The sequence below is a fragment of the Mirounga leonina genome, unplaced genomic scaffold (assembly GCF_011800145.1).
Source record: "Mirounga leonina isolate KUSES-001 unplaced genomic scaffold, KU_Mleo_1.0 Mir_114, whole genome shotgun sequence".
In the NCBI taxonomy this organism is placed as follows: Eukaryota; Metazoa; Chordata; class Mammalia; order Carnivora; family Phocidae; genus Mirounga; species Mirounga leonina.
The window spans coordinates 34565011-34586241 of NW_023270265.1; the positions used below are offsets into that span (position 1 = coordinate 34565011).

At 38.4% G+C, this 21231-nt stretch overlaps 1 protein-coding gene across 2 annotated transcripts in view; it reads left to right on the top strand.

The window, feature by feature from the left end:
• Positions 1-21231, top strand: part of MXI1 (MAX interactor 1, dimerization protein) — an 85824-nt gene extending 64593 nt beyond the window's left edge. For both annotated transcript variants that reach the window (XM_035028776.1, XM_035028785.1), the window contains exons 4-6: positions 13334-13448; positions 14065-14236; positions 18660-21231. In XM_035028776.1, coding sequence (XP_034884667.1) covers positions 13334-13448; positions 14065-14236; positions 18660-18823 — 451 coding nt within the window. In that variant the 3' untranslated portion in view covers positions 18824-21231. The remainder of the gene's footprint in view (positions 1-13333; positions 13449-14064; positions 14237-18659) is intronic.

Consider the following 21231-nt stretch of genomic DNA (forward strand, 5'->3'; position numbering starts at 1 on the left):
TGTCCCAGATGGGAGTTAAATTAAACTCTTAGCGGCAGGGTATCATAGGCCAAAGCTAGCATAAACAGCTTAGTTATGAGTGATTATTCCTGTGACTTGCATGCTTCTCTCTAGGAGTTTGCCAAAATTGGTTTTATCACATATTCAATATGTTTGAAAGGGCTTTCAGGAGAAATGCTGCATCTGAGGCTTTTTTGCTCTTTTAATCATTAAAATATAGTTTGTCACTTATTCTGAAGTGAAACTGAACTTCAAGCTATTAAGCATGAATAAGATAGATATGGGCCTGGGACTACATTTAAAGACTGTGATAAAGCCTTCTTTTTTTTTTTTAAATTTTATTATATTATGTTAATCACCATACATTACATCATTAGTTTTTGATGTAGTGTTCCATGATTCATTGTTTGTGTATAACACCCAGTGCTCCATGCAGAATGTGCCCTCCTCAATACCCACCACCAGGCTAACCCATCCTCCCACCCCCCTCCCCTCTAGAACCCTCAGTTTGTTTCTCAGAGTCCATAGTCTCTCATGGTTCGTCTCCCCCTCCGTTTTCCCCCCCTTCATTTTACCCTTCCTACTATCTTCTTTTTTTTTTTTTTTTAAACATATAATGTATTATTTGTTTCAGAGGTACAGGTCTGTGATTCAACAGTCTTACACAATTCACAGCGCTCACCATAGCACATACCCTCCCCAGTGTCTATCATCCAGCCGCCCCATCCCTCCCACCCGCCCTCCACTCCTTCTTCATCTATAGTTGCTTCCCTGGTATGTCTCTAAGGGCAGCTAAAATACAGTGTTGTTTTTAGTGGCTGTTTTTCTTACGGAGGGGTGTCTGCTATGGTTCTCTCTCTTCTGTAGTGGCAGTGTTGGTGAATACCCAAGTGTCTTGTGAAAAGACTTTGTGAAGAAATTTAACTGGGACAGTTCAATCTGCTATAGCTTTGGGTAAATAAGGAAAACAAAAGCCCATTTCCTTAGCTCTCCATAATCTTTTATATGTCATTTTGTTTTGGAATACTGTTGAAGATGGTAATTTTATTATAGTAAGCTCTGTATAAAGTCTTAGTAACTTTTGTGATCATGTTTTCCCCTTGTAACTTATATTTCTTCTGAGTTCTTCTCAATTTATCCTTTAATAGAGAACCCCAAATAGGATGTTTCTGTAGGAAAATTGTGCTTTTGTAAACTTTTCTCTAGCACATCAACCTTAGATTACTGAGTTTTAAAATTTTCAACATAACTGCCTATTTCTTAAGTTTGCCTAAAAACTGATATAGGAGGTTGACATGGGATTTAATGCCATTACAAAAAGTCTGTTAAAAAAAAAAGTCTGTTTTTCATAGCATGCTTTATTTTCTTGTACTTTTATCCCAAAGTAATTAGAGCAATGTTAACCCTTTAATATAAAATTAAATGAGAATATTTGGGTTTTCTAATTTGGAAATGCAATAGCTAAATTAGAATAAGGAAGAAATCTAGAAATTAAGAAAGCATACACTAAGATTCGTTTCACCAAAAACATGATGACTAGAATTAGAAAGTATAGTCCCTTGAAGTTTAAGAGAGGGATTTTTGGATTTAAAAAATAAAATGGACAGTCCTGCTTTACACAGGGAAATCCTTATAGGGATTTATTACCCTAATAAAAAATGGAAATAAAATCAAACCATTTTAGATCAGTTCTTTAATAAAACATTGCTACTGGGCTTTAGTAAGAAGGTGTTAGGGGTATGTTTGTATTATGTTATATATTATATATATATATATTTTTATTTGAGGGCATTTTTCTGGTCATATGTATATATGACTATATATATGTAGTCATGGAGGACAACCATCATAGTTTTCCTGAGCCATCTGTTGGTATTACTGACAAAAATGTACTCTTTGGTATTTGGATCATTGGTGTGACCAATTATGACATTTTTCTCTAGGGTTGTAATGTCTGTATGGTTTTTCTATCTTGTTTCACTTTATTCCAGTCTGATTCACAATTATCCTTTACAGAACAGCTTGTATTTGGCATAGCTGTAAAAAAAAAAAAAAAAAAAAAAATCCAGTCTTTTCTAAATAAGGTTCTTTTTCAATTGGAAATTTTGTCTTTGTAGTTAAAACATTTGTAAACATAACACAATTTAGACAGAGCTGAATGACTTTGCAAGACTGCTATTTTTGTAATGCAGGAGGCTTTTCCTAAAGAGCAATTTGGTGATACTGGGCTCCTAGAACTCCCTTGAAAGCAGTTGGAATTTACTGCCGTATGTATTGGGTCAGATGGAGGAGGAAACATGCATCTTCTGGCTTGCAATGTTCAGGAAATATTGGTGTGTTTAGAAGAAAATACTGACTATGTTTTGGGTGTTATTTTTCATCACTTCAAAGGATCTTTCATATGCCTTTTGTTTCCTGAGATTAGAGATGTTGGTGATCCTAGAGATACTTCAGGACTTTCATCCTGTTACATCTCTAATGTCTGAAAGGAAATACAGCCAAGTTGGGCAAACTTATCCTCCAAATTCTACCACCTTCTTTAGTTGGACCAACAGTTTTTGTGTTCTCATTGGAATATACTTAAGTGAGCCATACAGTCTGCCCTGCAGAAAAGCCTAGATTTTGATTGGCAGTGGTAAGAAACTGGAGCCTCCGCCTGGCTTCTTCTTCTCAGACTCATAGAACAGTATAGATGTGCTCTGGAATCAAGGTGGAATGGCCTTGTGCAGCAGTCCTTCTTGGACAGAAAGCTATACTGGTATTGGGTGAAGGCTGGAAGCATAGAAAATAACTATTAGATCTCTGATTCTTCTCTCATTTAATTTTTTCCTGGGTTTATCCAGAGGAGAGTCAAACTAAGATTTAGACAGAGATAGAAACAAGTCATAAATTTGAACCCAGTTTTTTTTACTGATAAAAGTTTATCTTTTAGAAGACTGTTGCAATTGTTTTTACTCTGTTGAATACCTTTTCCTTTTCAGAAGGGTCTTAAAAAGTAAAGTTCATATTCTACCTGCCTAAAAATGCTCAGGGCCTTAACACAACACTGAAAAAATTTCTCTTTTATCACAAGAGAAAATGCCCAGGATTGGAGCCAGGTGTTAATGCAAAGCTGCCTCCAGAAGTAACTTTCAAAAACTGCACTTCATTTGGACTCTTTGTGGTCAGAAAAAAATGTGACACAGTACAATGAAAGAGAAAGATCAGAAGGGTTAGGTAACTTTGAAATAAAGATAAACCAAAACAGTAATTCTCTGTCGTTGTCAGGACTGTGGCATGTTTAAAATTATATGAGTCTTATTTTTTTTAGAGATTCTCAATTCCCAGTGAATACCTTAGGGTTATTATTTTTTAAAATTACACATTGGTCAATAATTGCTCTTTGTTACCCTTTTTCTGCCCCAAATTTTACTCCCCCAAAACAAAAAGCAAACAACCCTGCATTTCAGTTTCAGGGAAATTTTTCTAAAATGGGACTCTAAAAATAATCCCTGGCTAACTTGACTGAATTGGCAGTTGTCCAGCAATGCCAAACCATTTGCCCTCTGCCAATAGTAAGCATGGTCCCTACTTTTAATCATTTAGCTCCCTATTTCAGGTCACTCATATTCAGTACAAACTGTGGATATTCATCTTCCAGAGATGTGTTAATTCTTAGGCCAGAGTGTTCTTTTTCCATTTAATAAAATGTGTCTTTCCTCCTAAGTGAGTACACCCCCTTAAAATGAACTATTATACGAGTCACATCTTATTAGTGGGGCCATGTTTAAAAGCATTATGCTATTTTCATTTTATACTTCTAAATGTACATTTAGGTTCCAAAGTGTTCTTCAAGTGTGTTGTTTGTGCTGTTGTAGGATCATCATTTTATTAAAGATGAGGAACAATATTTCTTCATTTCCCTCTACGATCCTGGACTGTAAATTGATGTAATAAAAGAGTTGCACTGGGCTGTGGGTAAGAGGGGGGCTGTGAGTATTAGACGCACACTTTTATAGAAGAATAGATTAATGCTTTTGTGCATTTTGTGTATAAAACTAGGGCAGTGTCTTACAGAACGTTATCACTGTGTCTCAGATCAGACTTGCCAGCACGTAGGAAGTTTGTTTTGGTTTCAGAATGTACTTTACCCCATGGTGGCTGGCAGGGTACAATACTATTGACATCACTGGGTTTCAAATAGAAAATTAACAAGTAGCTACTGTTGCGATTGCGGATTGCCTTCCCAGTCCCTGTGGGAGAATGCTTTTTCTTTGGACAGCAACACTTCTCAGCCCCTTGGTACCATGAAATCAGCCCATGGGGGCTGCCAGAATAGGGATGAACACCAAAAAAAGATGAAGAATAGGAAAACTCTTAATAATGCAAAAATCTTTAATCAGTTTCCAAATTGATGTGAAAGATAAATGTTAAAAATTCCTCTCCCACCCACAGCTAAGTTTTGACAGTAGGCCAGGTTCAGAGCCTGATCTCTCCAGAGAGGAGTATCCTTTCCCTCCACCCAGACCCCTGGAGAGTTGCCAAAGGAAAATAAGCTATTTTGTATTTAGAACAAATTGCCACTGTTTTCTCCAGTGATGTAGCCCTATTTCCCAGACTTTGAAACTTGGAGTACAGAAAGTTCTTGTGTGACCAAAGAAGAAATATGGTGAATGAATGATCAAGTTTTTTTTTTTTTTTTTTAACCAAGTACTCATAAACAGATAAGAGAGGGGATGAGATATATGCAGGGAAGCTAAATTTAGCATAGAATGGACATCAAGTGAACAATTTCTGTTAAATCACTTTGGAAGTTGGGTTCCTTGTGGGGGTTTTCAGTGAAGAACATATGCCTCTGGAACCATATTTTAATATTTTTTTTCAAATGTCAAGCTTTCCTTAGAGATGAATGCAGGACAATTCAAAGAATTATGTGTCCTGTGCTATAGGCTTCAACTGATCAGCCGTCGTGTGATCTTTAAAACTGGGCAGATACTAGTTTATGCTATCCGATGGGTTGAAAACTGTTGATTTAATTTTTTCTCTCTCTCTTGCATTGTAGAGTATTTCTTTTTAGACTTTCCTCTCTCATACCTGGGTTTTCTTAGATGTCTGTCTTTTCTATTTTTTTCTTAGTAATTGTCTTCCTGCCATTTATACTTGTTATTATTATTATTTCTTGAACAACAGCTGGAACAGAGGCCAAAGTTAATTCAGTGAAATTTTCTACTTGCTAGGATGCTTATTCATAAGGTTAGAAAGTTGAAATTGGTGACCAAAAAATTGGATTTAAAAAAATTATCTGTGAATTTCATTTGACATTGTTGTCTTAGTTCTCCATCACCGTAAGTACTTTGATAAATCAGTCTAATGGCTGCAATTCTCAGTCCTCTGCTTCACTGTTAAAAGAGATGTAGATCCTAATCAAGAGTGAGGTTGGAGATTGTCAGTTACTCTACATGGTGCCAGTCATCTTTGGTGGTAACCTCAGCTGCACACACAAATTCCCAGTGTACGGTTCTGGCATCCATAAGCAGTTCTTTCATGAATGTCAGCCTGGCATCTGAATATACTGTTTGGAGGCCCCAGTATTGTTACCTCCACGTTGGTGAGTTAGAGAGTCCCAGAAATATCCACTAGAAATTATGTTACATCCCTCCTCCCCACTGTGTGTCAGTTACTCTGTTTGTTATTGGAAAAACTGAGATGACTAAAAGTATGGATTCAGTCTTATCTAGAAAGTAACTAAAATACAGAGTGATTAGTGTGAAAATCAAGTTTTAATTTTCTGAGGAAGGGATATAGCAATGAAGGCATCATAGAAGAAACAGTAGTTTGGCTGTGGGCTGATAAATGAGTTAGATGCTCACTCAGTAGACAGTGGGAAAGGAGGACGTTCCAGCTAGAGAAATGGGTAAATATAAAAGCATATTTGGTTTGTGGAAGAGGTTTGCAAGGGTATGGGTAATGGGAAGTGAGGCAAGAAAGGTGGTAGGCAGAAGGCCAAATTATAGCATCTTCAAACATAAAAATCACTACTGGCATCTTTTAAAATTTTTACCGCATCTAGTTCAGTGACATAATAAGGAGCAGCTCATTGTTTACTGGTGATCATTGCTGTTGACTGAATAGCACTTCATCCTCTTTGTATCTCTGAGATGTAAAGACTAAATAAAATTTCAGCCTACATGGAATCTGTGGAGTTTGAGAAAGAATATTATTTTTTGTTATCATTAATTTATTGACTACACACTTCTCTCACCATCTCTTCTCCCCAACTCCACTTTCCATCCCTCTCTAAACCTTTGAAAATCATAATCCCAGTTATGATTCAGAAATGATGTTCTGAATTCTAAAGCTCTGTAGTGATCTCTAGTAATTTGCTCTAGTAGTTTGAACATAGATTGCTAGAGGTCTTGGGATGTGGTGTAAAATAGTGCAAGATTTATTTGAAGTCTTTTTTTTTGGCCTTAAAAGTACACTTTGCGGGGCACCTGGGTGGCTCAGTCATTAAGCGTCTGCCTTCAGCTCAGGTCAGGATCCCGGGGTCCTGGGATCGAGCCCCGCATCGGGCTCCCTGCTCCACGGGAAGCCTGCTTCTCCCTCTCCCACTCCCCCTGCTTGTGTTCCCTCTCTCGTTGTGTCTCCCTCTGTCAAATAAATAAAATCTTTAAAAAAAAAAGTATACTTTGTATTATTTGTGCTTATTTTCATATAAAATAGTGTTTTCTTTCAAATCTTTGAGGAAAAGTATGACTTCTGGAAGGCATACTACTGTATATTTAACCTTCTGGCTGTAAATACACTTTGGCTTTCCACCCTAAGAACTACTTAGATTTTATTGAGACAGTGATTTTAAAAAGTCTTCCAAGAGTGAGCAATGTTTATCTCAACTTTAACTGATTTTGTTTAATTGTATATCGATAAGCCCTTCAGTGCTAAAGTGGACAATGTGACTATAGAATAATTCATATTATTATAATATTACATGGTGTATATAATTTATATAATTTACCGTTTCATTATAACACTTGCTGATATTTCTCTCTGGTTATTTTACAAGATACCAATTGAATTAAAAGGAATGTAATGAAAGCAACTTTTTTTTTTTTTTTTTTTAAATGAGAAGGGAGTCCTAGCTATTCTCCTGAATTTTTGTTTTGTTGTCCTCAAGCCCCATGACACCACAGTCAGCTCTCATGCTAGGGAAATGCCATTTACCACCATTTACCTAGTTACTACCTGACAGTTAATAGCTTATTTATTTTTTGTGAAGCAGATAATATGTAAGTTGTAAGTGAAACATGTATTTAGCACATGCTATTTTACAGGAATAGCTTGTCTCAGTTTTGTTATTTCACAAACAGAATAAGCTGAACAGCAGAATATGATCATATTTGTTTTCATAAATAAGACAGATCCATGAATAGCATGATGTACTTGATATCTGGATTCATTTTGAATGTCCTTTTTCATAAAAAAAGAGATAGGCATATATTTTTTTGTGTATCTTTAGAGATTTTCAGAAGATTCTCAACACATTATATATTAGAGAAACATTGAAATAAGAATGCGTAGGATAGGGTGCCTGGGTGGCTCAGTCGTTAAGCGTCTGCCTTCGGCTCGGGTCATGATCCCCGGGTCCTGGGATCGAGCCCCACATCAGGCTCCCTGCTCCGCGGGAAGCCTGCTTCTCCCTCTCCCAATCCCCCTGCTTGTGTTCCTGCTCTCGCTGTCTCTCTCTCTGTCAAATAAATAAACAAAATCTTAAAAAAAAAAAAAAAGAATGCGTAGGATAAGCAGCTAATTGCTGATTGCTGTCATGTGCAGAAGTGTTGTGTAGGGAGTTGGGAAACCTGGCCACAAGCCACTGCAGCTTTGAAGAATGTGGCTCAAGGGAGGACTCTCAGCCCATTGCGTAACATTCAGCGGAGAGGAAAGTACAAGTAGGGTCCCTATCACTTGACTTGTTTTCCATTTTGATTTACTTGGCAAAGTCTTGGTATCCTGTAGTGGAAGAATGAAAGACAAGCAAGTTCCAGTGAAGGACCGTACCTCCAAGGGCATCAGCCAATGGATGGTTTGTGAGGCCAGGCAGGTGTTAAATTTCATATTGTTGTTGGGCAGAGGGATTCGAGTTTCAAGAGACGACTTGAAAAACATCATCCTATGGTACTTGCAGTGTTTTTTCTGAAAGGGAATTCTTTCCTCTCTCTTCCCTCAACGCTGTGTGCCTTTGTGGTTGATACACCTATGCTTTAAAATATCACAGCTACTAGGAGGGGCCATTATAGCAAAATCATTTCCCCTCATGTTCTGTGATATTTCAGTTTGGCAGTAGAGTTTACAGGGTTTGAAATCAAAAGCAGCGTTGGTTCCTTCAGGGAAAAATGATCCCAATCTACCAAAATAAAAGCCAAACAGACTCTTAATTGTTCCTTTTTCCACAGGGGCTTGCCCTTTTTGAAGGTGTGGGTTAGTTTGATAGGACCTTCTCTCCAACAAGGTTAGTCACTGGAAATCGCCTCTTCCCCTGGGTAAAACCCACTTTTAAATCTATTTTAAAACAGACCTCAAAGTGTCTTTGAAAATAAAAGCGCTTTGGCATCTCTCCATTCCCTTGCCCCCTCCCTCTCCGCAAGGAGATTCCAGTTTTCTCACAGGGGGCCCCTACTGCAGTGTCTAATCCTCATGCTAAATTAGGAAAGATTTACATTTTATAGTTTTTACTGAGCTCTCCATGTGTTGTGAAAAGTTAAATAAATGCCAACCAGGGGGCTAAATTATTTTTCTCGTTTTCCATCAAGGCTAGTTCCATAAATTTCATAATGTCAGGTTTTTCTATTGGTTGTTAGTCTGGTGTTCATCGAAACATTCAGAACATCAGCCTTAACTTTCCCCAACCTTTTTTTTTTTTTTTTAATTTTAAAGATTTACTTATTTATTTTAGAGAGCACTGGTGGGCACGAGCAGGGGGAGGGGCAGAGGGAGAGGGAGAGAGAATCTCCAGCAGACTCCTCACTGAATGCAGAGCCTGACACGGGGCTCGATCTCACAACCCTGAGATTATGACCTGAGCGAAACCAAGAGTTGGATGCTCAACTGAGCCCCCAGGCACCCCCCTCACCCCCAACCTTCTTAACCTGCTTTGACTAAAGGTGCAGAACTATGCCATTCATGAATCCTTGTTCTCTATATCAGCTCTTCTACTCCTTGGAGATTTGAAAAATATCACCTCATGCTACTTGCAGATTTTTTCTCAGTGCGTGAGGATTTTCAAATCAAACCAAGGTTGTTGGTTTTTTGTTGTTGTTGTTTTCTCTCTTGTCCTCTTTTCTTCCTCCAGTGTCTTACGGCCCATGATTTGGCAACCCCATACAGGAGGCTCCTGAGCCACCAGTCACATGAGAATGAAGGCAAGAAAAGAAAGGACCAGATGGCATCAAAAGATATGCCTTTCTAGGTCGTTGGTGGTTAAGCTTGCAGTCTGGTTTACGAGCAGGGAGACTCTGAGGGAAAGGGTGGAGGGCAGCACAGCACCATTGTAAGGGAAGAAGACTTCTGCCATATAGTTTGCTTCAGTAATCTGCTGGGGAGAAAAGAGTTACACATCAAGGTGAATGAGTTTTCTGATTAGACTTCCCAGTTTACAGTCACAGGGTATCACATTGCTCTTGGAAGGGTGAATTCACCTAAAACTGGCATAATAAGCACATATGGAAAACTGTGCAGTATTTGGACGGCAGCTTTGAAGAGTGTGGCTCCCGCTTGGTCAGTTTCTGTCCTTCAACGGCAATTAACCTTTTGTTACTCTGTTCTCCAAATGTCTGATTGTCTTACAAGTATAAAAACTGGAGGAAATGACATTTGGCTCTCACAGAGAGACCTTTCCCCACAGGAGAGCAAAGGACATCGTTTACCATTCATTCTTCACACTCTTACCTATTTTAGAGGATTGTATGTATAAAACATGGAAAATGGCATCACTGGTCTTTGTGAGACATGATAACTCAGGGTATGTTTTCTTAAGCTGTAACCTGGAGCACATTTGTAATTACTTGACTGAAGAAATGTTCAGTAGTGGCTAATAAAAAATATTTTAGAGGGCAGTCTGCCTTTGCTGTTCATCTAGCCATCTTACACGTTGACTCCCCTGGCCTGGGCAGATTCTGATTTGTCAGTGCTCTTGCAGACCACCAGACGGCTGAACTTGGCTGATATTTCCATGCAGAATTCCAACTTCGTTGTTTTCCCCTGAAAGAAAAAAGTAACTTGATTTCAATATATGAACTTGAGTCCTATACTCTTTTAATTACCTTGAAAAGCCTTGCTTTTTCGTAGACAAATTCAGTATCCCTCAAGTCCAAAGTCAAGTTTCAGCTTCTCTTATAAGTCTGCTTTCTCCAGTTACAATCTCCCATTTTATTCAGATTCTGTTGCCCTGGATTTCTGTATGACTCATTTCATTATGAACGAAATGAAACCAAACAATATGTTTCATTCTGTAGTCTAGATTACAAACTCTTAAAAGTTCACGTTTCTTTTTTGACTTCTACCACTCAAGCAAGTGTGTGGAATATTGCTGAATACACAAAGTCATGTAGTAAATATATATCTCAATAAGAAGAAGAAAGAGAGGGCGCCTGGGTGGCTCAGTTGGTTGGGCGACTGCCTTCGGCTCAGGTCATGATCCTGGAGTCCTGGGATCAAGTCCCGCATCGGGCTCCCTGCTCGGCAGGGAGTCTGCTTCTCCCTCTGACCCTCTTCCCTCTCATGCTCTCTCTCAAATAAATAAATAAAATCTTTAAAAAAAAAAAAAAAAAAAGAAGAAGAAGAAGAAGAGAGAGAAAAAAAATAGACATTTTAATATTATGTTAGTTGATTTCTACCTAGATTTTAATATGACTTAGATCTCACAAAGCAAAAAGTGACCCACCCATTTTTTTCCTTGATGTAAAACTCTCGTAAGGAGTCATTCTGAAGTTCCTTAAACTCAATGTAAAAGATATTTCCTGTATATGCACTGAATTTCTGGGGTTAAGTAAATAAAATTGACAAGTTATTCTTGTGGCAACATGTTAACTTTACTTGTTAGTTGCTCTATTAACTTTTTTAGGTGACTGAATTCAGAGCCCCCTTGGGAGCCTCTAGTTATTAGCAAAACAACCACCAGTCTTTCTCTCCATCCTCCAGTCACATCATACGAGTGCAGTTGTGGGGCATATCCTATAATAATTCTAATGAAGAGTTTAAAGGCACTTTCTACTATGGATTTTTTTGTTTTGTTTCTTGTTTTAGTCTGCTCAACCAAAGCACTCAGTGATCATGTGAGTCCTCACTTAAGTGGTTTTCCAGTTAAAAATGAGAATTTTACTAAAGGTTCTATGATTTGGGGTAGCACAGCAGGAGAGCAGATGACTTTTAAATTGTTAAATCTCATTAAGGGGAATCCATTGATATACCTTTAATTTAGGGGAAAATTTAAAATTCCGTTATCTACATCAGATATGTCAGATTTCAGCCTGGAGCCAACTATTAGATTTGAGTTACTGAACTCAGTAAAGAGATTTGGAATGGAAATACTAATGGACCCCTAACTATAGCTGGGGTAGTGGGTATTGGAAGAATCTTGACAGTTCATTACCAAACCTCTGACCTCACTACCCTTAATCATCCTTGCTTGTCAGTGACATAATTGGTTGCTTTTTGTCTTCTCCTGCCCCGCTTTCAAATTGCTAGCATTTGAGAATTTCACTTATTATTTCTTGTGTATTAAGACCAAGAAAGCATAGTTTGGTGGGTGAACTAGTAAAACCATTTTGGCCCTCTTTGAGAGGATGATGTGTTTTGTTCCTGGTGCAATTGAGACAGTTGCTAAATTGTCAGTTATAAGTCTTTAAGGAATAAGGATAACCTGTGAACACGTTTGTGGATTTTCTTTTCAGATATACTATTTATTAATTGCTGAATTATGTTATGCCTATGAAGCACAGATCCAAAGATGTGGACTAGCATTGTTTTAGTGTACAATTATGTACCCAGAACTCTCATCATGGTGATCATAGTACCTTTAGGATATAGGGAAGGTAAATCCATGAGACTGTGTGCTGAAGTTGCCCATAGGATGGGTGGATTAAAGAATGCAATAATTTTAGTAAAGAATTTTGTCAGGGTGCCTGGGTGGCTCAGTTGTTAAGCATCTGCCTTCGGCTCAGGTCATGATCCCAAGGTCCTGGGATCAAGCCCCATGTTGGACTCCCTGCTCAGCGGGGAGCCTGCTTCTCTCTCCCTCTGCCCTTCCCTGCTTGTGCTCTCTCATTCTCTCTCTCAAATAAATAAACAAAAATCTTTAAGGGTGCCTGGGTGTCTCAGTTGGTTAAGCGACTGCCTTCGGCTCAGGTCATGATCCTGGAGTCCCTGGATCGAGTCCCACATCGGGCTCCCTGCTCAGCAGGGAGGCTGCTTTTCCCTCTGACCCTCCCCCCTCTCATGTGCTCTCTCATTCTCTCTCTCTCTCAAATAAATAAATAAAATCTTAAAAAAAAAAAATCTTTAAAAGTTTTTGTTACCTAGCTTTCTCCCATGTGTAGAAAATTGGAGGTGGGATAATGAGAGAGGGAGGAGAGAGAGAAATAAAAATTTAAAACTAATGAGCTGGTACACTGAGATATTAGGAAACAGGTGTTTATGGGTTTTTGTTTCAGTGGCTGAAATTGACCACAGAGCCATATATTTTGCCTAACCCTGTCCTAGCTGATGACACAATTTTGCTGTTTCTAATGTGTTGAATCATATGAAGTTGCCATTTTTATAAGTGAGAATTGTATATCAGAAATTTTCTGTGGTTCATCCTAATATGTAACGTGTAACACTGTAGGATGGCTACAGTTGTAGAGAGAGGTGTGTGTAAAAGATGGGAGGGGAGAAATGGAAATTCGGGAGCAATTTATACCCCGTGGGAGTACTCCAGCTGAAAACTGCTACTCTAGCCTGTGGTTCTAGGCATTCAAAATCAAATACAGTTAATTGCCCTAGTATGCTTTCCTACTTCCACATTAATACAGTTGGAGACAGTTTATGGGGTGGCTTAAAAAGTAAATCAACTCTGACAGAGATTACCACTGGGGATGATGATCTGAAGTGACCGTGTCTGCAGAGTACAACAGAAATGGCAGCGACTGAAAACCAGTAGGCATGCCCGTACTTGCACGTACTTTGAAATTGAAGAATTAGGGGCGTAACATGGATTGAGACTAAATAATCTGTGAATTATTATTTGTCTTAAAATGGGTTTTAGGATGTTTCTAGTGGAATATTCAGGCTGTGCTGATTTGGTTTTTGTTGTCTTTTGTAGACGAGCTCATCTGCGCCTGTGTTTAGAACGCTTAAAAGTTCTGATTCCACTAGGACCAGACTGTACCAGGCACACAACACTTGGTTTGCTTAACAAAGCCAAAGCACACATCAAGGTGAGAATTTCTTTCATATTTGTACATGATTGTCTCAGCCCTTGTTTCATTATAAGCAATGATTCCTATTCATAAACATCAGCTAGCTCACTGTGCCCTCCTTAATAACTGACCTCAAGAGGAATCTTCCTGAAAACTTATCAGCTAACCTGATGGGAGCAACGTAACCTGATTAAATTGTTTTGACAGCATGGTCATCTGAGGAGCTGGGAATACTAGGAAACTAACAATACTCTGCTGACCGGCAGAAGGAAGGCAGTTGTGCCCTCTGGTGGAGATGACTTTATTTGGCTGTGTCCCTCAGTATTTTTCCATCAAACTACCGAGTGCAGAGCAAGGTTTTCTTTCATGGAGATAACTTTACAGACTTTGAGAATTTCATACCGTTCTAGTAGCGTAGCATTCATTACGCACACAGGAAAAAAAAAGTGAAGAAAGAACTATTTTGGTGTTTAAAAATATGTATTTATGTATGTTTTTATATACACACACACATATGTACTTGTATATTCATTCATATTTTCTCTACCAAAGAAGAAATCTTTTAAGTTGTTAGGTAAAAATGAATTTTATTGTTTGTACTGGACTGTACACAAGTATCATTTTATCATTTTAGAAACTTGAAGAAGCTGAAAGGAAGAGCCAGCACCAGCTAGAGAACTTGGAACGAGAACAGAGATTTTTAAAGCGGCGACTGGAACAGCTGCAGGGTCCTCAGGAGATGGAACGAATACGAATGGACAGCATTGGATCAACTATTTCTTCAGATCGTTCTGATTCAGAGCGAGGTAGGCAGTTTGCTTCTTCCCTAATGAAATACTAAGCATCCCTGTATCTAAATTTAGGCAGGGTAAGTTGGAAAACACTGTATTTGCTTTCTTCTCTTTAGCCAGTACTGCACCATTCTGGATTTTGTGCAATCACAACATTGTCTAGCAATGCCTGAATGAACTATAAAACTTTTTTTCCTTATTATGTAGGTATATATTTTTAACTTTCTACTTTGAAACAATTTTTTTAAAGATTTTATTTGAGAGAGAGACAAAGATAGTGACAGAGAACGTGAGCTGTGAGGAGAAAGAGAAGCAGACTCCCCGCTGAGCAGGGAGCCCGACGCAAGGCTCAATCCCAGGACCCAGGGATCATGACCTGAGCCGAAGGCAGACGCATAACCGACTGAGCCACCCAGGCGACCCTCTACTTTGAAACAATTTTAAACTTACAGAGAAGTTGTGTCTTCTGTAGAAAATTGTAGAGTTCTCATATACTCTTCACCCAGGTTTCCCTACTGTTGACATCTTTTGTAGACATAATACAATCACTGCAACCAGAAAATTAACATTCATGTAATTTTATTAATCTATAGACCTTACTCAAATTTCACCAGTTTTCCCACTAATGGCCTTTGTCTGATCTAGGATCCAATGCAGGATCCAATATTGCATTAGATAGTTCCTCTGAATCTATGACCGTGACACTTTTGAAGAGTATTGGCCAGTTATTTTATTTTTTTTGGCCAGTTATTTTATACAGTGTCTCTCAAGTGTCTGATGTTTTCTCATTAAGTTGAGGTTATACATTTAGGAGGAAGAAATACCACAGAGTGATTTGTGCCCTTCTCAATTCATTATATTAGGAAGATACATGATGTTGATATGTTTTATAATTGGTGATGTTAATTTTTATGTCTATATTTTATTTTTTTTTAAAGATTTTATTTATTTGACAGCGAGACAGCGAGAGAGGGAACACTAAGCAGGGGGAGTGGGAGAGGGAGAAGCAGGCTTCCCGCAGAGCAGGGAGCCTGATGTGGGGCTCGATCCCAGGACCTGGGGATCATGACCCGAGCCGAAAGCAGACGCTTAATGACTGAGCCACCCAGGCGCCCCGATGTCTATATTTTAAAGTACCACACCCTTCATTTCTCTTTTCATCTGTCCCAGAACATTTGTCTTTTGGCAGAATGAAAGACCAAGAATCAACCAAAAATTTTGTTTGAATTTTACTGATCTGTTCATCTAAAGCTCCCACCACATCAGGCCTCACAACACAGTAGAAGATCCCAGAGGTGAACTCTCAGGATTTTAAGCTTTATAATTAGGGAAAATAGAGCTCACAAGATCTTGAGGTTTCTAAAACAAAAAAGGAATTGTTTGTAAAATTTGTTTTGACTTTTTATCATGGAAATTTTCAAACATACACAAAAGTAGAATAGAATATTGAATTCTCATGTACCCATCATCCAGTTTGAACAGCTGACAACATTCTGCCATTCTTGTTTCATTGATTCACCATCCCCTCATCCTCACCGTTTTTCTGGAATGTTTTAAGTCAAATCCCAGATAACATTATCATTTTGTCCCTAAATACTTCAGTATGTATCTTTAATAAATGGGACTTAAAAAATAACCATAAGGCTATTATATCCCACAAAATTAATAAAATCAGATAATCTTATTTAATGTCTAATACCATCAATTTCTGATAGATTTTCTCAAAGATGGCATTTTACCATTGGTGTGTTTGAATTAGAATCCAAACAGTCCATATTGCATTTGTTTGTGCCTTTTAGGATACTTTTCATCTGTAATAGTTCTCACTTCCACATTTTTTTCTCCCCAGTGCCATTTATTTGTTGTAGAAACAATCATTTTGGGGCACTTGGGTGGCACAATCGGTTGAGCATCTGACTCTTGGTTTCAGCTCAGATAGTGATCTCGGGGTAGTGAGATCAGTCCCCCATGTCAGGCTCTGTGCGGAGTCTGCTTGGGATTCTCTCTCCCTCTATCCCTCTCCCCACTGTCCGCTCTCTCTCTCTTATATAAATAAATAAATCTTAAAGAAATAAAAAGGAACAGAGTCATTTTTCTTATCGAACTTCCCATGTTCTAGATTTGGCTGATTGAATCCGCATGGCATCATTTAACATATTCTTCTGTCCCTCCTATTTCCTGTAAACTGGTTGGTGGATCTAGTGGCTTGATTAAATTCAGGTTCTTTTTTTGAGGCAAGAATACTTCATAGGTGGTGCTGACACATTTATGCAAATCTCAACCTTTCACTTGATAGTAATCATTAATGATGGTCCCCATTATTATTTTATTAGGTATTACAAATAGTATTTTCTAATCCTGTCATTCTTTCTGCATTTATTAACTTTTTAAAATAAGATTTCCTCATCAACTTTTTTGGTTACCCTGAAATCAAGTCCATATAGGGAAGATGGGATAAATGCTTTTTAAAAATTTTTGTGGTTTTTTTTTTGTCAATTTTCTCAATTAATGAATCGGTGTCTTAGCAACCTCCAGAGGTAACAGGGTTTTTTTGTTTTGCTATTTGGTTTTGATTATCTTATGAACTCCTAGGTTTTCATGTTTTGAATGTGTTCCAATCCATGGTAGTCTTCTTTTTATTCTCTTTAATACTCAAATTTCCCATATTCCATAGAAACATTTCAAATTGATTTTTCAGCCCTTTTAACACAATCCTAGGAGTCCTTGGGGTTGTTGTTGTTGTTTTGCTGTTTAAGTTTGTTTTTATGTGGCACTCAGTTTTAGAGAACAAAAGTTTAACCAGAGGCAGCAGCAGGAACCTCAGGGACGTGCTACATTTATGAATGACAGTGAGGTGTAGAAGGAATGAACCCAAATTAAGAGGCAGACCTTGATCCTAGTCTTTCTTCTGCTGGTTACTAGCTGTGTGACTCTGTCAGGTCTGCAGGCTTTAGCTGCCCTTCCTGCTGTTAACTCCTCCTCGTACCCACCCCACCTCCAAATTTGAGAAAGAGTGTGTCTTCATCATTATAGTTCTCATTTTTTTAGTAGTCCTCATGTGTTACTACTACCTCTTCCCCTGTTCTTATCTTGAAGTCCTCTTTCCCAGTGTTACAAGGGACTTTTAGTAATATCTCTAGTTCATTTGGCTAGTGCAGTCTTTCATTTTACTTTGTTATGATTGAGTACAGCAAGCTCTGTTGGATAGGGTGTTTTGATTCTATTTTCCAATTGTAGGTTGGATGAGTATTCTGTGATACCGGGAAACACCACGTAGCCTGTGAAGCATTATGGATGTAAAACAAATAGTTATGAATTCATAGGATTGTTTGTACAGCTTGTTTGGACAGATGCCTGCATTTTAGAAACAGATTTCTAAACCTTTTTGAAGCAACAAGCCCTTTTGAAAATTATACTCTTTGAAATAACTTACTCTGTCTTCTTGGGCTCAGCAAGAATTCACTTTTCCTAAAAGCAGTTGTGATCAGTATGAACTCTTAGAGCCAGTGCCAGATATGAAACATCAGACTTTGAGCTTAAAAGAATTGAAGGATCTTGAGTTCGTTCTAACTGTTATGGGAGAGAACAGTTTTTCAACTGCCTCTTGGTTTTTAAAATGTGTATTTTATGTAGTATTGGTGATTGTATATGTAGTATTTAACAAACTGTTGATAGCTGGTCATATGTGTTTAGGGATTTTTTAAAAAAATCATGTTTGATTTTGAAGTAAAGTTAAATACCATTACTGAAATGCCTTTACTGTAATCTTTGCTATTGATCTCACTATAACTCAGAAGTTTTTAAGGCTCACACCCTCCTTTCAAGCTATATTTGATGCAAGAAAATCAAATCAAACTGAAGACAAATCCCTCAGAGTTCACTCTCTAATGACTGGCTTAGTTCCGTTACTGAATAGTCAGAGGTCTTTATGATGAATCCTCGAAGTCTGTAGAACTGTCTGTAGGATGAGACTGCCAAAGGCAAGAATAAACGGATAAATTTTCTAGTTCATCTATACTGTTGATGCTTTTTCTCCTCTTTAAGGCAAGTCTGATTAATAAACAACACTGAGAATTAGTGTCTAGTTTAATGCAAAACAGATGTTGTGAAACCACTTGGGGTTGGGATCTTTTAATATTAAGCACTAATTCCCAAATAGGCTGAGTGCTTTTGGTGGGAGGTCCAGACGCACTGGCGTCAAAGGCTTTAGTAAACTTGCTGACTGAGACCACCACTGGATAGCAGACATTCCCCTTTGCAAAATATATCCGTGTGTCTCTTCACCTTCAGTTACTCCTGTTATCCAGAGATCACGGATAATAAGCTTGTGTGATAATTATTTGACACTACAAAAAATGACCACTTTTTCTTATGCCCTTTCCTCATTAGTTTTTGAAAGTGCAGATTACTAATGTTCTTCCTTTTTTCTCTTTGGCAGAGGAGATTGAAGTGGATGTTGAAAGCACAGAGTTCTCCCATGGAGAAGTGGACAATATCAGTACCACCAGCATCAGTGACATTGATGACCACAGCAGCCTGCAGAGTATTGGGAGTGACGAGGGTTACTCCAGTGCCACTGTCAAACTTCCGTTCACTTCCTAGAACCCAGCACGACATAACAGTGCAGGGCAGAATACTCACTGGGCCAGTTCAGTCCAAACAGTCTCTTAAATTGGGTTCATGATGCAGTCTCCTCTTTAAAACGAAACAAAACCTATACTTGAACAAAAGGGTCAAAAGACCTCTATGTAAGCAATTACTTAGCAAAAAGTGGGGCAGAGCCTCCCCAGCAGAACAAATACTCACAATATTCGTATTTGAAAATCACAGTTTCTAATGGCAGCAGAAAACTTGGAGAAATTTTCTTGATTTAGTTGATTTGAAAGAGGACGTTGGAGATTCTGTCCTCTTTTTCTTCTGTAGTTTGCTCACAATACAATGAGTAGACACATTTAAGGATGGGGTTATGAACCCTTCCTGAGTTTTATGGTCCTAAAAACAAAATCAAACCTATAGTAATGAGAAGACAAGATAATCAGGCATTAACTTGGATAGCTGAACAGCTATTAAAACTCAGCCTGGGACAGCTTATCATGAAGCCTGTGGATGATCAATTCTTGAAAGAAAAAAAAAAAAAAAGCAAGCTCATTTCATGCTCTGCAAAAGGAGAGACTCCCATGAAGCCTTTTGAAAGGGATCATCATGCAGCTCAGCTTTCTGTTGGATTCCATGCTAAGCAAGCTAACCTTATCCTGCATTGTTAGCAGTAGGGCACCCAACCGCCAGCTCGACAGTCAGCTGCCCTTAGGCCCTTGGGCAGCATGGGGCAGTGTGTGTCTAATAGCCTCTACCACACAGGGCCTAGGAGTTCGGACTGAGGGGCCAGAAGGAAAAAGCTCTCCATGCCTCTGTGTCTGCGTGGGCCAGAAGAGTTGTGCACGCAGAGTAGCAGGCCAAGGTCTGAGCCATGGCAGCATTTTTATTTCAGATTTTGATAACTGTTTGTATGTGTTGAAAACCAAAATGACATCTTTTTAAAGCTTGTCCATAAAAAAACATCGATGTCTTTTATAGTGGAAAAACACATGGGAAAAAAATCATCTATTTTGATGGAGCATTTGATAATGATGAAACACCTCACACCTCACTCTTTATAGTGCACAAAATGAATGAGGTCTGGGCTAGGTAGAAAAAAGGTCAATGCTGTTTTTATTTTCTTTTAGAATCATTACCTTTTACCAGCTTTTAACCATCTGCTATCTGTAGTAGACACACTATAATACTTCACGTAGTTAAGTTCGGCACTTGTCTCGTTTTATTGTGAAGATCTGCGTCCATTCTCCTACAGGCAATCTCTCTCCTTCCTCACAGTCCCACTGTGCAGGTGCTATTGTTGCTCTTATACCAATATTTCCAGAAATGTTTTAAGTGAAATTTCTTTTCTAGCCTGCACTTTGACGTCATGTGTTCCCTTTGTCTTTCAAAATCCAAGGTGTTCTCCACTCCCCACCCCCACCCCCCTTTACCCCAGGAAGCCTTCTTGGACCCCTTACCCCTGGCTCTTTGGACTTTGTATACTTTGAATAATTTAACTACCCTTAATTACTTAAAAAAAAAAAGCTTTATGATTTTCATAACTTATTGCTGATTTTAATGGGTTGTTAATTTCAGTCCTGTAGTTTTATTTTGTTTAGATAGGGCTGGCCAAGGAAAAAGAAAATAAAGACAACCATATTTAGCAGTGCAGTTGAGTTGTGTGTGTAATGTTAGACTATCCTTTGTAAGTAGCACTTTAACAGCTTTCCCTGCTTCTACGTATGAAGTGTACCATCTTGGTCATACACAAGGCCTCAGCATATACTTACTTGTTTTTGTGCTCTTCCTGTGCCTCCAAAAATATTTTATCCTTGATTGTGCTATGTTTGAGTGGAAGAAATTCTTTGAAGTAGATGTGTGGAAAACTGCATGCCTTTAGAAGCCCATTATTAGAACTTGCTACTCCAGGTGCTGGGGACTTAATGAAAAACATGATAAATTCATTTCTCTGGCCCAGGTAAATTATTTCTGGTTTCACTTATACTTACTCCTGGCTGGGTCAAAATGTTGCTCTATGTATTTGCTTACTTTTGACTTTCCCAAGGGAGACAGTTTAAAGACTCTGCTAACTACCATGGAAAGTAAGTGGAAGCAAGGATTAAGCTTCCATTTTGTTATTCCCACGGCATTCACCTGCATCACTTGCCTAGGGCTGAAATTTCGGACTTCATTCAGGAGAACTTGAGGTGCTGCCATTTTGTTGTTTAGGTACAGGCTGGTGGGCTGGGAAGCCTTTGTCACAAATCTATAGTACTATTTCACCTGCCCTCTAAATTACTCCTTCCCTGGGTTTGTTTTCCTTGTGGGAGGGGAGTGGATTGTATGACGAGTAAGAAGTATTAATTTTTTAAAAGACAAATTGACTTTGAAGATATAAAAGTTAATTGCAAGAAATAAAAATTGTGAATGAAGAA